This window comes from Pteronotus mesoamericanus, unplaced genomic scaffold, assembly GCF_021234165.1.
Source record: "Pteronotus mesoamericanus isolate MK-2021 breed Mesoamerican mustached bat unplaced genomic scaffold, CSHL_Meso_final contig_56, whole genome shotgun sequence".
NCBI lineage: Eukaryota > Metazoa > Chordata > Mammalia > Chiroptera > Mormoopidae > Pteronotus > Pteronotus mesoamericanus.
In genome coordinates, this window is record NW_026555201.1 from 13593104 (window position 1) to 13607323 (window position 14220).

The 14220-nt window shown below is 35.0% G+C and overlaps 1 protein-coding gene across 2 annotated transcripts in view; it reads left to right on the plus strand.

Moving 5' to 3' along the window:
• TRHDE (thyrotropin releasing hormone degrading enzyme) overlaps nt 1-14220 on the plus strand; it is a 393263-nt gene that overhangs the window by 338801 nt on the left and 40242 nt on the right. The window contains exons 13-15 of one of the 2 annotated variants that reach the window (XM_054580121.1): nt 11101-11248; nt 13050-13147; nt 13614-13721. In XM_054580121.1, coding sequence (XP_054436096.1) covers nt 11101-11248; nt 13050-13147; nt 13614-13721 — 354 coding nt within the window. The remainder of the gene's footprint in view (nt 1-11100; nt 11249-13049; nt 13148-13613; nt 13722-14220) is intronic. The other variant, XM_054580122.1, reaches the window with a different exon arrangement.

The following is a 14220-nucleotide window of genomic DNA, read 5'->3' on the forward strand; positions in this document are numbered from 1 at the left end:
TAAGGGAAAAATGAATGTGCTGGGATCTATCCATGGGTTTAGCATCGCAGAGTAAGGAACAAATCAAGGTCAGAATACAAATGTGGAACACGTGTTTGCTGAATTCTAGCTTTGGTTCTTTAGCCTTCAGAAACTCCACAACTGTCTGCATTTTTACAGTGTATCAAATACTCTTCTGTTTCCTGTCTCTTAACCCTCACAATAACCCTAGGAGGTAAATACCATGTCTTCCATTTTGTAAAGAGAAAACCGAGCCTGGCAATGTCGTTATTCAGCAAATATTTTTAAGCATATACAATATGAAGGCTTTATGATGCATAGAGGGAATATACAGATAAATAAGACTTAGCCCCTGCTTTGGTTTTGAATAACTATTTATTATGAAGAATTCCAAATGTACACAAAATTGGCAGAACTGTGTAATGAAGCCCCCGTATACATTGTTAGGCATCTACAATTATTAACTCAAGGTCAGTTTCCTTTCATCCATATCCCCATCCAACCTTTGGTACTGCTTGAAGTGGATTCTACACATCAAATAAATTGATCGCAATAATTTTCACTGTGTATCTGTAAAATTGATGACATTAGTAAACAACATGACTTAAAATTAGTATTTCCTCACAAATACAATTACCCAGGAAATGTTCAAATTCCTAGTTGTCTCATAAATAGCATATATTTAAAACAGGTTTTTTAATTTGGGATCCAAATGATATTAGTGCTTTGTGATTGGTCAATATGTCTTTTTGGTCTCTTGTAGAGTATTGATTTTTCCCTTTCACCTTCTAAAATATTTCTTTCCAAAGTATTTGGTGAAGAATGAGGTTGATTTCCCACAGTCTGGACTTTGCTGGCTGCATCCCCACTCTGCCTTTTTCTATGTTCTTCTGCTGTATCACCTGTACATTCATAGTTATAGCTAGAGGCTTGAGTCAGTACAAGTTTAACTTTTTAACAATTTTACTCTGAATGAACAAACAAAAAAAAATAGTTGTCTCTCTTTTTACGATATTCGCCACTACTGCTGTTCAATGCTTAAATCTGTTCATTCTCTAGACATGGCAAAATGGTGATTCATTTATTCCTTTTCCATTTGTAAGAGGATTAGTTGTTTAAAGAAACTTGTTCTCATTTACTATCTGGTGACCCAGTGATACAGTTTTTAAGGAAAGGCAGGATAAATACTTGATTGTTTCCCTGTATTTTTCAGTTTCAAAAATAATGAGCCAGTTCTCTAACATGTTTCATAGAGACCAATTACTTTGACTTTGTTCTGTTTTTATTTAAGTATCATTCTGACATATGAATTTAAGTATAATGTAATGTTTAAATGCATTGCAGCTGTTCTACTTATTGATATTCAAAATGTTCTAACTGGCCAGAAGCTTCTTCAAGTTGGCTACAGAGTCCAGAATAAATGGGATGCTATCACTCTGCTTTTGTTAGATTCCTTTTATCATTTTTGGCAGCTCTTCTAAAACCTTTCAAACTGAGTTTGCATTCTCTTTTGCATGGCCAGGTTACCTCTCAAATGTGTTTTTCTTTTTTTCAAAAATGCATTTACTTTTGGATTCTGTTTTCCTATGTTATCACTAACTTTTGCATTAGTCTAAAATTTAGACCTTAGCTGTACATTTAGAAAATTACATAGGGAATTATAATGACCACACAGGTGTAGCAACACTGCTGTGGATAAACTGAGGGTGGGAATGGCTTGGTTATGAGATTTCTTGTTGTGATGTTTAATTGAGGTAGATTGTCCAGGCCCAGGAGTCTGCCAGGCCCTGTCCTGTGCAGGAAGCACATGCTCTATACAAATACCATTATTTGAGTGCTTTGTTCTTTCCTTTTTAGTGTGAGTATAGGGCCCCCAAACCTCGACTTATAGCCATCATTCTTCCCTTTCCTATAAAATCTTGAGATGAAAAATATGTTTTGGTTGAGGAAATGCCTCTCATTTAAATCAAAGATCATAATTTAATATGATTACATTTCCTTCCTTTTTTACACCATATTCCAGTACTTTAGCTGTTGTTTTTTCATGTGTTAACAATATTTCTGAAAGCAGAGTGTTGCTGTAAGGCATGTCCTTCATGGTGAGTGCATGGCTGCTAACTGGGATCCTTGTCTCCAGGCTCGGGTCTGGGCTGAGGCTGTTCCTTGAATTATGGAGGTTAGACTAGGTATTGGATGAAGCCAGGGAATTGAAGGCAGTGATGAAGAAAGTGGTTTTGGCATAAGTGGCCAAAAATGACCAACATCTAAAAGCTATAGCTACAATGAGTGCACTAAGACCCCCAAAGTCACAGCCGTGGACCAAACTACTCTCTCCTTCCTCATATGTTCTATTACAGTGTTTCCCTCATTAAGCCTCTGTAGATTACTACCACTTGATATCCCTGACTCCTCTCCTCATTTTTTATTTTACTAGAAGATGGGAGAAGGAATTACTTGCCAAGCTTTTTTGGGAAGTGATGAGAATACCATGGGCTTGGTGCAGAAGACTGGCTTGTATTGCCAGTACCACCCTTATTTGCTGTATGACCCTGGAGAGGTTAGGTAAACTTTTTGGGCCTCAGCTTTGTTCTGTAAAATGAAGATAGTAATATTCCTAACTTCAGAATATAGCCATAAGTATTTAATAGCATAATGCGTGTATAGAACTCGGCACAAGGACTGGACCCCAGGGAGCGCTAAACCAGTGTTGCCCCCACAGTGACTACCTGATTTTCTTTGTCTGAGACCAGCTGCTGATTGACAAGGCCTGAAAACATGACCTCAGATTTAACAAGAACCATAATATATTAATACCTTTAGCATGATGATTCTAATTTGGGTATTCCATCCAAAGGAAATCATTCAGAATATGTAAAGCATTATACACAAAGATGTCCATAGCTCTGCTACTTATGAATGTGAAAAATTTATATACCCCAAATCAAAATATTCAGCAGTAGTGAAGTGCATTTCTCTTCTCAAAAGAATGTTGTTAGTGCTAATCCAAAGGTAATTATGAGGAATTCCTAATAATGTGGAATATAAAGACTTGTGTTAAATATAAAGACTTGTGTACTATATATAGTACACAAGTTAAATATAAAGACTTGTGTACTATATAATAAAATTTATACAAAAGGCAAAACTTTGGCATAAATATCAGACAAGAGGAAATATACCCAGTTATTTTTAAATGGTTTGGTTTGAATGTTGTTTTTCTCTTTTCTACTTTCCTATTATTCACACATTTTTCTAAAAAGCAGTCTGATAGGATGTTAGAAGCTCCACTGATTTATGGACCTTTAGATTAACGATTTGATATCCTGATGCCAGTGAACTCAAACTTTGCAAAATACTGATGGATTTTTTTTATCCTCTTTACTCCCACGTGGCTTTGTAGAGCACTGGAAAATTTTAAGCAGAATTCCAAAACAACTTTAAGCATTGTATTTTCCATGGTAATCATAAGCTTTGTGGATAATTTTCCTCATGACCTTTCTGACTATTGTCTGTATTTCAATTCTGGAATAACTCTGTTAATTAACCTTAAATGGAACATACAACTTCCTATACATAAATTATGTAAGAATGTGTTCATTGCTTAAATGATTTCTCAGTGACCTTCCCATATTATCTAATGCTGTCTATTAGCAATTGAGGAATAATGAATAATGCATGGATGAGCTTTTGGAATATTTTTTGATACCTGCACGAGACTTTTTTTTAAACAAATATCATTCATAGCCTCTTAAGAAAATCATTGTCTGTTTTCATAGCATCGGTTCCACTCACTAGGTGTAAATTTTTCTTGTAAGCTTAGTGCATATAGTGAGAGAGAATCACCCAGAAAATCATATTTCAATGTCTTCTCATCTTGGGAAGACCATGTGGCATATTTGAGTTTGCTCTCTACTAAAGCCAGAGTCGCTCATTTAGAGCCTAAATCAGATCATCATTTCCCAGCTTGAAAACTTGTGGTGGCTTTTCATCACCAATAGAAAAACAATCTGAAGCCCTTATTATTAAGGTCTTTCATGATCTATCACTATCAACCTCTTCTTCCCTGGCTCACTTCATTCCAAACACAAAGGCCCCTTTTGTTATTCTTTCAACACTTCGGATGTGTTTCTGTCTCAGGACCGTTGAACTCCCTGTTCCCCGGTCGATCAGAATTGCTGTCCCACCAGATTCATTTGGCCTGTTATCTCACTTCATGCAAGAGTCTTCACAGAGGCCTTTCTTACGCACCGTTTCAGTAATTCCCCTACAATTCTCCTTTCCCTAATATGGCTTACTTTCCCTTCATACCTGGGATTACATTATGTATCTGATTATATATTAGGTTTAATGTGATCAGTGCTATGATAGTAACATGTAAACAGATGTCAAAAGAAGGGAGAAAGAAAGCATTTAACGCTAGTCCATTCTGGTATTTGGGGAGGCAGCCTCACGTGGTAGAACCAGAAGGAGCTTGCTTGTCAGTCTTGGTTTTGAAATTCAGTTCTGTCACTTGTCAGCCAAGGGACTTTGGCAAAGTGCTCATCTGCTGTAAACTTTAGTTGCTTTATTTTAAACAATAGGCATCAAAATACTGACCTTGAAGCTACTGAACTGAAACAAATTTATACCTTCTTTCTGTAACACCATATCTCCCAATATACAGTAAATCTTCAATATAAAATAGTTTATAATAATGAAGTTGATAGTTTTCTAAAAAAATAATTAGTTTATTTTGGCTGTAAAGCTAACAACTTTTCTTTCTGGGGAAAATAGCTAACATCTATTAACTCTTCCAATTAACAGCTAAAGACTGATCCAGCATGTTAACATTACTGTGGGCCCAGACACCCACTGTGTTTAAATGGTGGCTGATTTTCTGAGGAATTATGCTTGGAAATAAAAAAGCAAGTGGAGAGGAAAGAGTGATTTTAGTGGTAGTAGTAGGACTATAAAGGTAGCAAAAAAAAAAATGTTTTGATGTCATTATTAATTATTAAATGCTTACTGAAAAAGAGACCCTATAGTTCATCTTATTTCCTCCTGTCAATTTACTGACTAGGGAAAAGAGATCCCCAAGCCCTCTGTCTATTTCTTTAAATGCATGATATAAAATAACACTGGTGCTTCTAGGAGAGTAGAAAATAATTTGTTAATCATAGAAGAAAACAGAGGTGTTTATATAATGCCTCTGTTTTCTCACTGGCTATTTCATTCTAGTGTAGACTAGCGTTGCCAAAACCATTGAATAGATGGCAGTGGACTTCTTCCCTTCTATCATGTGTATCTTTAGTAAACAAGATGAGCAAAAATATTATAAATATCGCTCTAATAGATTTTTTTATCCTGCTGGTGTCTTTTAACCTTAGAAAATTATGGTTATGTTTAAGTTTCAATATACTTGTAAAGTACTCTGGTTTTTAAGAACAATTACATTATTGCCATAATTTAATTTAGTTAAAGGGACATTTATTGAGTACTTATTTTGTAACAGAATCTGTATTAGGCTACGTGGATAAGAACATGGGTAAAGCATGCTTCCTTTCCTTAAAGTCCAGGGAGTGAGAAAGATTATTTTATGAAAAGATTATAATTAACATCATGATAATTATTATGAATAGAGGTATTATCAAGGTGTTATGTGATTCCAGAAAAGAGGTGCCTATGTCAGTTTTGGGGGAAGGCTTCTTGGAAGAGATAGAGAAGGTGAAGGGGGGCTAGAGAACTTTTTTTTTTGGTGCAACTTTTTACATTTCTAATTTTATGGGGCACCAAATAAATAAACTCCTTTTCATCTCTGCAGACATCAGATCACAAATTCCTGAATCACATCTTTATTTCCTTTAGGAATTGGACAAATGGACTGGTGGTTGACAGAGATGTCCCCCATTTTTTCCCTTTTTATTCTCCGGGACTCTGAGGACTAGTGGTGTTTCCAGTCTTTACCACAGTATCTTTCCACAAAGAGCACACACGTCTTTTAATAATGAATAACAAAGAATAATAATACAATACTAAACTTTTTAGTTAAGCATTTCAGCAATTACTTTAAAGATCTATGCCCTAAGGGACAGTTATAGTGTCTTCTGCATATATTGTAAACTGTACCAGGTTACTTATTGGTTTTAAATGAATATTCAATTAATGACGATGGGAGTATGATGCTCTGAAGAGTCTGAGGATTGTACTTTTTATTTTCTCATAAGTTTCAAGCACTCAGAAACCAACTGATTTTAAAGAAAATTCATAGTAAAATAGGTTATTTGTGTACAAGCCACCTATCTTGGTAGATTGAAGAGTTAACATTGACAGGAATTCAGAGGGTTTTAAAAAGGAGTTTTTGATCTTAGGTGAAGATAAACCAGTTAAGATCATTGCATTGTAACATCAGCTAATACTGTCTTATTTTAACTTCCTTCTTATAAAAAATAATCTCTTGTATGACAAGAGATATATTTTATTGCAGGCTCCTATAAATTGGAGAAAGAGGAGGGAGGGAGTGTGTGTGTGCGGGGTGTTGAGGGGATGGGAGGAGGAACTGTGTAGTGGCATATAGGCAATCTTTTATCTATTTCTTTAACTTTTTTCATTTGACTTTCTTCCCCATTGTCTTTTCTTTGATTCCTAAATCATTTTGTATGCCAACTCCACCCCAATAGGAGAGAAGATGGACATTATCTAGAACTTCTTCTTAAAATAGTAATAAAACACATTTAGTTATGCATGATATATTCTTTAAATTTGCTATTTTCCTCCCTCTTTTGTTAGTGACATTTCCCTGTGATGATGCAAATTTGGAGAAACTGCATTTCAGTGTCAGGACCCTAAGTGTATTTCCTACTGGGCTGATTACTTTGTGCTAATGTAGTGTTCCATTCACTGCATTCCACACACTTTCCTTTTATTGATTGCATTATCAGCATTAGTAATCACAGATATCATTACTAGCCAATTACACAAACACATATCTCTCTAAACTAGTAACTTATTCAGCAAGATTATCTTTTATAAGCCTTAATTTTGTAATGAAGCTGATCCTCCTCTTGGCCAATTGAGAATAGCTACATATTTTGATCTAGAAAGCTAAATGCAAATACAGGGCCCAACAAATAAGGCCTGCTTGGGTGTGGTTGGTAGGGTAATAATATGGGTGTAATGATTTATAGTTTTAATTTGAAAAATTCACCTAAAATATCATGGTGTGCTTGAGTGTGATATTGTTATGTTACAGAATTACATGCTTATGATTTTGTAATAAAAGGTTTTGAAATAAAAAGGGGGCGTTATTTGTGCCATACCCTGTGTATTGAATTATGTAGTAAGTAATTGTCTATATTTGTAAGAGCACAAAAGAAGGGCAATTTGAGTGTTATCTGTTTTTTATTCTATCTGAAGACTGCATTAGAGAAGGTTAACTGCTTTAAAAAAATGAACCCAAATTTGTAGTAGGATCAAATACAATAGATATGTGTATACTGGTTACATAATGGAATTGGGTGTGAGAACTGGCACTTGGGCATGCAGCCCTCCAGAGACCCAGGTAGGTGTCTGATGCATTCAATGAAGAGTTCCACACCTACCTGGAAGATTCCTTTCATGGAAAAAGAACAAGAGGAGTGAATGAGACATCTCTATGAGCTAACCCTGGCAGTGAGGAGCATTCATATTCTGTCTCGATCTTAGTCACATAACTGCACCTAACAACCAAGGAAATGGGTATTATGGTCTCTGCTAAGAAGCGACGGAAAGCACCGATTTTGGTAAGCAGTGAACAATTTTTGCCATAAGGACTCAATATGGGACTTGCTCCCTCTCTCTACCTAATGAATACTTTACGTGACTTGACATTATTTGAAATTTCTATCAAGCTTGCTTTACTTTTATTTTCTTTACACTATACAGTGTCTTATAAAACCTAGATCCAAGCCTTGACTCTTAGAGTTGTACATATTAAACAATTAAATAATGGGAAGTATAAAAATTACAAAGTATTTTTTTCAACTTCTTAAGTAAATTATGCCCATGTTACTGTAATTGTTTCTCAGCAGACTAAATTGTAGATAAGTTGGTTATAATAAAAGGTTCTTGAAGCTAAAACAAAATGTATCTTACTTCAGCCCTCTTATTTTGCAGATAAGGAATGTGAGGCTTGCAGAGATGAATTTATTTGTCTAATTGCACAGGGAGCATTAGTGGTTTCAGGCTTTCTCCATTTCAGACTCTTTCTCAAGGAAAGTCTTTTTTCTGTAACACTAGTTGTCATCTTTTTATTTGTAGACATGTTGCATACAAAGCATACATCATTGAATAATGTTCATCCGTTTATAAAGATGAAAAACACAATAAATTTTAACTGACATAAGGCTAGTGTGTTTAAATCTCTGAGAAAATGCAGTATTTTTCTAATTTCTTAAAAATAATAATGGCTTCTAGATAAATCATTTTCAACTCTAAAATTGTATAATCCATGAGGTGTATATTATATAATTTTAGAGGAGGAAATTTTATTATTGCTATGCTAATTCATATTTAGAATAAAAAGTTCAAAGGAAACAAACTACAAAATCTGAAATATTGGAAGCTATGTTTCTGATTTTTGTAGGTGCCGTGGAAAGCATAAAAAAAAACCCAGGCAGGTTTGGAAAATATTTAAATTATAAGGTAACAGTTACACTCAAAATTTTAAGATGCCACTTTGATTTTGTAATCATTTTGAAAGCAATCTGTATTAAATATTAGTACACAGAGTTGCATGAAAGGTAGAGAGAATGCCAGAGGAACCAAAATTTTATTTCAGTAATCAATTATTTTCAATAACTTGTGACCTCTGAAGAGTTTCTGAGAAGGAACATACCTAGAGTTGATTTTATTCAAGTTTCACAATTTTTTTCTTTCTAAAACCATGCATTATGAAAGAATCAGACTTCCAGCCAAGATGGAGGCATAGGTAGGTACACTTTGCCTCCTAACACAACCAAAAGATGGACAACAACAAATTTAAAAACAAAAAACAACCAGGACTGCCTGAAAATCAAACTGTAGGGAAGTCCAACAACCATGGAGTTAAAGGAGAAACACTCATCCAGACCGGTAGGAGGGGTAAAGATGGGAAGTACGGGTGGAGAGGATGCAGAGCCAGGTTGCCACCAGGTCGTCCCAAATTTGCATGTGGATAAACCAGGAGGAGACAGGTTGAACAACTCAGGGTTCCGGCATGAGAAAAAATAAAGCCTCAAAACCTCTGGCTGTAAAAACCTGTGGAGATTGTAGTGGCAGGAGAAACTCTCAGTCTCTCAGGAGAGTCCATTGGAGGTGCCCATGGGGTCCAGTACACAAGCCCACCTACTCAGCAATCAACACCAGGGCAGCACCTGAAATGCAATAATTAATAATTTGCTTGTGGGAAGCAGGGGAAGTCACTGAAAGTGGGGTGAGGGCTGAGCAAGTGGCATTGCTCCCTCTCTGATCCCTCCCCCACATACAGCACCACAACACTACAAGTGGGTTGCCCCACCCTGGTGAATACCTAAGACTCCTCTCCTTATAACATAACAGGTGCACTGAGATAAAGAAATATGGCCCAAATAAAAGAACAGATCAAAAATCCAGAAAAAGAACTAAGTGATGAGGAGATAGCCAACCTATCAGATGCAGAATTCAAAACACTGGTAATCAGGATGCTCACAGAAATGGTTCAGTACCACTACAAAATACTGGAAAAAGTGAAGGCTATATAAAGTGAAATAAAGAAATATATACATGGAACCAACAGTGAAGGGAAGGAAACCAGGACTCAAATCGATGATTTGGAACAAAAGGAAATAAAAACATTCAACTGAACAGAATGAAGAAACAAGAATTCAAAAAAAAAAAAACCAAAAAAAACAAAAAAACAACTGAGGCTAGGTTTAGGAACTTACAGGACAACTTTAAACATTCCAACATCCAAATCGTAGTAGTGCCAGGAGAAGAGGAAGAGCAAGAAATTGAAAACTTACTTGAAAAAAATTATGAGAGAAAACTTCCCAATCTGGTGAAGGAAATAGGCATACAAGTCTAGGAAGCTCAGAGAGTCCCCAAAAAGTTGAACCCAAAGAGGAACACGCTCAGACACATTGTAATTACATTATCCAAGATTAAAGATAAGGAGATAATCCTCAAAGCAGCAAGAGGAAAGAGGAGAGTTCCTATGAGAATATCAGCTGATTTCTCAATAGAAACCTTATAGCAACAAGGGACAGACAAGAAGTGTTCAAAGTCATGAAAAACAAGGACCTAAATCCAAGATTACTGTAAAGCTGTCAAGTAAATGTTATCCAGTAAAGCTGGCATTTAGAATGGAAGGGAAGATAAGGTGCTTCCCAAATAAGCGAAAGTTAAAAGAGTTCATCATCACCAAGCACTTATTATATGAAATGTTAAAGGGACTTATCTAAGAAAAAGAAGATCAAAACTATGAAGAGTAAAATGACAACAAACTCACAACCATCAACAACTGAACCTAAAGAAACAAAAACAAAAACAAACTAAGCAAATAACTAGAACAGGAATGGAATCACAGAAATGGAGATCACGTGGAGGGTTATCAGCGGGGAGGAGGGGAAGAATGGGGGGAAAAAGTACAGAGAATAAGAAGCATAATTGGTAGGTGCAAAATAGAAAGGGGGAAGTTAAGAATAGCATAGGAAATGGAGAAACCAAAGAATTTATATGTATGAACCATGGACATGAACTAAGTGGAGGGAATAGGGGTACTGGGCAGAGAGGGATAAAGAGGAGGAAAAAAAATGGGACATTTTATATTAGCATAATCAATAAAATATACTTGAAAAACATGCATTTTAATATTTTTGTGTTCAAGTAAATCTTTAGCTCTCCAACTCTGCATATTAAGGGGCATTGACATTCTGAGTAGGGCTATTTTTAAAAAGTGAGTAATTTTGTTTTTAAAACACTGAATATTGCTTCTTTACACTGTGATGAATCTTGCTTTCTGCCTTTTATTTGCATAAGTAAAATCTTCATTTTTGCATCATTATGTACCTTTTTTGCATATAATTAACATTCAATTTTTTTTTTTTTTTTTTTTTTTTGACGGTGCAGAGCTGGCTATTTGCCTCAGAATATTCCCCTGGAGATTATCAGATACCTGTCTGAGGAGAAGGATTTTCTTCCTTGGCATGCTGCCAGCCGAGCTCTTTATCCTCTAGATAAATTACTGGACCGCATGGAGAAATACAATGTCTTCAATGTAAAAAGATATATTTTCTTCTTTCTATTTTCACATCATAAAGTATTTTCTCATTATCTACTATATTCAACTGATTCTGTGTTATTTTAGTTCCTTCCAATTCATGTTATTATTTTTGTCCTGATTTTCTCTGCAACAGTGATGACAATTACTTGAAGGAGAAATTTAATACAAGCTAATTTTTGTTCTGGCCTCAACATGTCCGTTAAGCTTAAATGCCTCAGAATTTAAAAAAAAATATACATGGCAAATACTTAAAGTTCAAATTTACTTTCCAAGAGTTAAGGGGTTCTATGTTCACAAAGGACTTAACCTGGGTAGAGGGATTGCAAAGATCTTAACAGAATATAGACAGTTTCAGCAAAGGCTCTTAGTCATTATTTTTATCCAGAAGGACATAGTGAATTCAATTCACTTCCTTAATTAACAAGGATAAGATCAACATTGAGGCAAAAGCCCATTCATAATTGGGTCCAACGGGACACAAGAAAGCAAACAACAGATAATCCAAATAGACATGAAGACATGACAAACATTCTGAAATGTTACCTGACCGGATTTCCTAAACTGGAAGCCTGGTAAACAAAAATTGCACTGCTGACTCCACCTAATCTCATGTAATGATCACTTTGGATAAGATTAGGATTAAGTACTGCTAATGAGCTTTTGATTCCTAAATGTTTTATCACCAGAGAGACTCTGCCTGTGAGAATATCTCTCTGTGCTTTCTATCAACTTTGAGCACTACTTATGTACACTTAGTTTTAAGAGTCTTTCCTATGTTTCATAAAATCATTCTATCTCTTACAGCATACTGGCTCTGCTACTTAACCTACACATTTGGACTTACCATGACCAGATCTAATAAAGTCTGGTTTATTAGAAGCATCTAAATTGTCTGATGGCCATCAAAATTGCTTCTTTTTATCTTATAACCTAAATGAAAACACCTCTATTTTATTTTTTTTAATAGGAATAATCCTGGATTGACTGTTAGTTTTGTCTAAGCCCTTAAAGCAGATGTGCAAAGAAATGTGTTATTACAGTTATGGCATAATTTTTATATGCTGGACTTAAATTTCTCTTTTCTCAACACAAAGACTCTGCAATATTAAACTTTTGTAAAAGTGAAATATATTTTTGTATATATTTGTACTTTAGTATATCAGGTCAGACACCTCAATTTCTGGAAAAGTTAGGAACTGCTTTCACTATAATTTCAGTGCTTCTGTTCTTTTGACAAAATTCAGGACTGCATTAAACTGAGGAGAGTATACCTTATATTGCTACTGATATTTAAATGTATTATTAATGGAATGGGTTATTGACTTTGAAATACTGTCATTTTACTTAAGTGTGTTCTATGCATGTCAGGTTTAAGAATGCTAAGCTTTCATAGTAAGCTTGCATTAAATATGCTCTATTGATGTAAAATGTACAAATATTAGATATTCATGTTTGCAAGCTTTATCTACATAACTCGTATATATCTATGCATGAGTGTCATCATCAACATTTCTTAGTGTCCTTGTTTTGCTGCAAAAATTTTCATTGAAAATAATAGTGCAAATTACTTCATTGTTCAATGAGAAATAAAGAGTAGACTTCCACCCTTGCAATCGTATTTTATTCTTATTTTCTATATTTGAAATACTAAGTTGAATAAAGTTATCATACCCAAAATTTTACTGATATTTTAAAGTAGGTACATTTAGAAAGTATTTTAGTTTCTTATATAATTTTAGTTGTCATAATGGAGAGATATGGAACTGACATCTTTATTTCCCCTACTCCCATTTAGGAATATATTTTAAAGCAAGTTGCAACAACGTACATCAAGCTTGGATGGCCAAAAAATAATTTTAATGGATCTCTTGTTCAAGCATCCTACCAACATGAGTACTGTTTTATTTTACTATTTGCTCCTTCTCCCCAGAACTGTTTTGTACAATAACATACTACTGGTACCATTGTGATTTTAGCAGCATGAGATGATCTTCATTCATTTTGCACCTTTCACTGCCCTTACCTGAGAGGACTGCCGATGGCGAATATAGTGGCCACCCCCTGGTACTGAGAACAAAGGCACTTCCTTGCTATGTATTAATTCCAGATCTGCCTTTATTGACCAAGTTGAGATCTGAACCCATGCCCCACACTGTAGTACTGTTTCAAGGGCAGACTTTTAGTATGATTAACTTTTACTTTGTCTGTCTTTTACTCCACAAAATAGGATTTCCGAAGTTGAGATCTATTTTTCTGTTAATTATTTACTTACGTACTGCAGTGTAATGTAATGAGTTATGCTTTATCCCTCGATACTAAAACTGCTTTAATTTTTTTTCCCCTTTTGATGGCACATAAGAGAACTGCGTCGAGAAGTTATAATGCTGGCATGCAGTTTTGGCAACAAGCACTGTCACCAACAGGCTTCAACACTCATTTCGGACTGGATTTCCAGCAACAGAAACAGGTAAATTGAACCAAATCCTGATTTTTTTGTATGGTATAATACCGCTTTCAGATCCTCCGTGGAAGCATTCCGTTTATCACATGCAGAAAATAAAGACAAGAAAAACCCTGCAGAACTTTGGTTTGGGTTCACAGTTTACAAGGCAATAGCATAAAAGCCACAATGCACTTGTCTTTGCAAAGTTTTATTGAGTTTTGAAATAGCTCTCTAAAATTAGGCCCTTATTCATCATATCTAGGTGTCATTTTATTTTGATATTGATAGCTTAGCTCTCCCATGAGAACAAAATAATTAAATGTAGGCCAAAGTCTAAGGTTGTTTATAAAGGTTGTGGCATTTATTCATTAAACAACTGCAAGCATATGATATAAACAAAGTAGTATAATGTTAATAATAAAAACTGAAAACAGAAAGGTTATAAAAAATACCTTTACTCTTTCAGTGACCCTTGACAAAGACCTTAAACTTATATCTTATCTTGGAATTTCACAGTACAGTA